This window comes from Priapulus caudatus, unplaced genomic scaffold, assembly GCF_000485595.1.
Source record: "Priapulus caudatus unplaced genomic scaffold, Priapulus_caudatus-5.0.1 Scaffold419, whole genome shotgun sequence".
Lineage (NCBI taxonomy): Eukaryota > Metazoa > Priapulida > Priapulimorpha > Priapulimorphida > Priapulidae > Priapulus > Priapulus caudatus.
Window position 1 is genome coordinate 259498 of NW_014577480.1, and position 2064 is coordinate 261561.

General features: G+C 45.7%; 2 protein-coding genes across 2 annotated transcripts in view; both read left to right on the forward strand.

Annotated features, from left to right (window-relative positions):
• Window positions 1–173, forward strand: part of LOC106810207 (coiled-coil domain-containing protein 93-like) — a 6530-nt gene extending 6357 nt beyond the window's left edge. The window contains exon 6 of the mRNA XM_014813491.1: window positions 158–173. Coding sequence (XP_014668977.1) covers window positions 158–173 — 16 coding nt within the window. The remainder of the gene's footprint in view (window positions 1–157) is intronic.
• Window positions 174–586: 413 nt separating this feature from the next.
• The window catches only part of LOC106810208 (coiled-coil domain-containing protein 93-like), a 4425-nt gene continuing 2947 nt past the window's right edge, over window positions 587–2064 (forward strand). Inside the window, exons 1-2 of the mRNA XM_014813492.1 lie at window positions 587–773; window positions 1343–1463. Of these exons, the coding sequence (XP_014668978.1) occupies window positions 605–773; window positions 1343–1463 (290 nt within the window). The 5' untranslated portion in view covers window positions 587–604. The remainder of the gene's footprint in view (window positions 774–1342; window positions 1464–2064) is intronic.

Sequence of the window (2064 nt, forward strand, 5' to 3'; positions counted from 1 at the left end):
CTAAATTTTGGCATAAATGATAATGAATACCCTGAACAGGCTGATTACATCGTGTCTCTGAGGTCATCACTAAATACATGGGCCACAGCTCACTGCACACGTATGCGGGCAATCAACACAGTGTAACCACCAGCTATGTTAACGTGTGTTGGTGCAGGAGCGCAGTGCGATGATAGACAAGCAGCTCGGCATGGACCGCGACACACATACGCACGCACGCACGCACGCACGCACGCACGCACGCACGCACGCACGCATACACATATATAGTGTAACCACCAGCTATGTTAACGTGTGTTGGTGCAGGAGCGCAGTGCGATGATAGACAAGCAGCTCGGGGCGGACCGCGACACACATACACACACACGCACGCACGCACGCACGCACGCACGCACGCAAGCATACATATATATAGTGTAACCACCAGCTATGTTGATGTGTGTTGGTGCAGGAGCGCAGTGCGATGATAGACAAGCAGCTCGGCATGGACCACGACACACATACACACACACGCACGCACGCACGCACGCACGCACGCACGCATACACATATATAGTGTAACCACCAGCTATGTTGATGTGTGTTGGTGCAGGAGCGCAGTGCGATGATAGACAAGCAGCTCGGCGCGGACCGCGACAAGCTGCAGAAGATCCGTCTGCTGCTGGCGAGGAAGAACCGGGACGTCGCTACCCTGCAGCGGCAGATCGACGAGGTTCCGACGCGCGCAGAGCTCAGCCAGTACCAGCGACGCTTCGTCGAGCTGTACAACCAGGGTAGGAGCTCTCTAGGGGTGTGGCCGCTCGCGCGGTCGGCGTGGTTTAGCAAGCCGACGCTCGCTAGAATTTATGCTCAACTGCGTAGAATTTACTAGCGGCTACTACTACGCTTACTGCGTTTACTACACTTGCTAGAATTTACTTGCGTAATGGCACGTGCAGTGATGACGATATCTCTCACTCTTACTCTCACTCTGCAGTGTTGCGTCGAATGGTTATAATGCAACAGCTATACATGCGCGGCGTATTTTTTTTACCCTTGCTTTACCCCGTAGTTCTTAAATTTAACGGTTTTCGATACGGGTAAAGACTTCGCTTAGTGCTCCGTATATCTGCTGTTCGTCTCAGTGCGTTTCCTACCTATGTATGTTGTAAGCAGGTATAGTGTAGGTAAAATCTGTCCCCTGTATTGTCAGGTTCATGCAGTAGGTTCATACATATGCCCTTGTTAAAGTAAAGTTGTAAGCTTGTACATTGTGCACCAGTGGCAGAACCGTGCCAACGCGACCAAGTCCTCGGTTCATTTGGCTGCTAAAGAATTATAATTATCTTGATGATCATTGCAGTTGGATCAAAGCACACGGAGACCAAGCAGTTTTACACACTCTACAACACTCTAGATGACACGAGGCTGTATCTTGACAAGGAAGCCAATCTGCTTAACTCCATCCACGACAACTTCGAACAGTAAGTATGTACGAAGGTCGTGATAGGAAAATGTTGTAATCCTGGCCACCTATCCGTGGGTTCTCTTGCATGCACATGTTACAAATGCTCTTGCATTCTAGTAACGCTTTACGTGCTATAAGGTAGTTGTAAATACTAATGTTGAGTGTCGAATTATCAATTATGCCTCCAGTAACAAGAATTGTTGGCTCTGCATATATTTCTCTCTAGCAATAGTTTGTAATTATCACCCTTTGGAAAAATAAAATGTGTATCTTTTAGTCTACCAGAAACAATATTTGTCGATTACTGCGTATGAATGCAGCTTTGGAAAAATAAAATGTGTGTCTTTCAGTCTTTACCAGAAACAATATTTGTCGATTACTGCGTATGAATGCAGCTTTTATAATCATTCATGATAACATCACATAAAGTCTCTTGTATCGTCTCAAGTTTTAAATGCTTTACTAAAAGGCATTTCTGTATCAAATATCAGTTTTTCGAAACGAGCTAGTTAGTTTTGCATTCCATTTCATTTTATATAACCTCAGGACATCAAGGTAGAATTGAGAGAAATCAATGTGAAAATTGAGTAGTCAACTTCTTTATCATTGTTTGATTA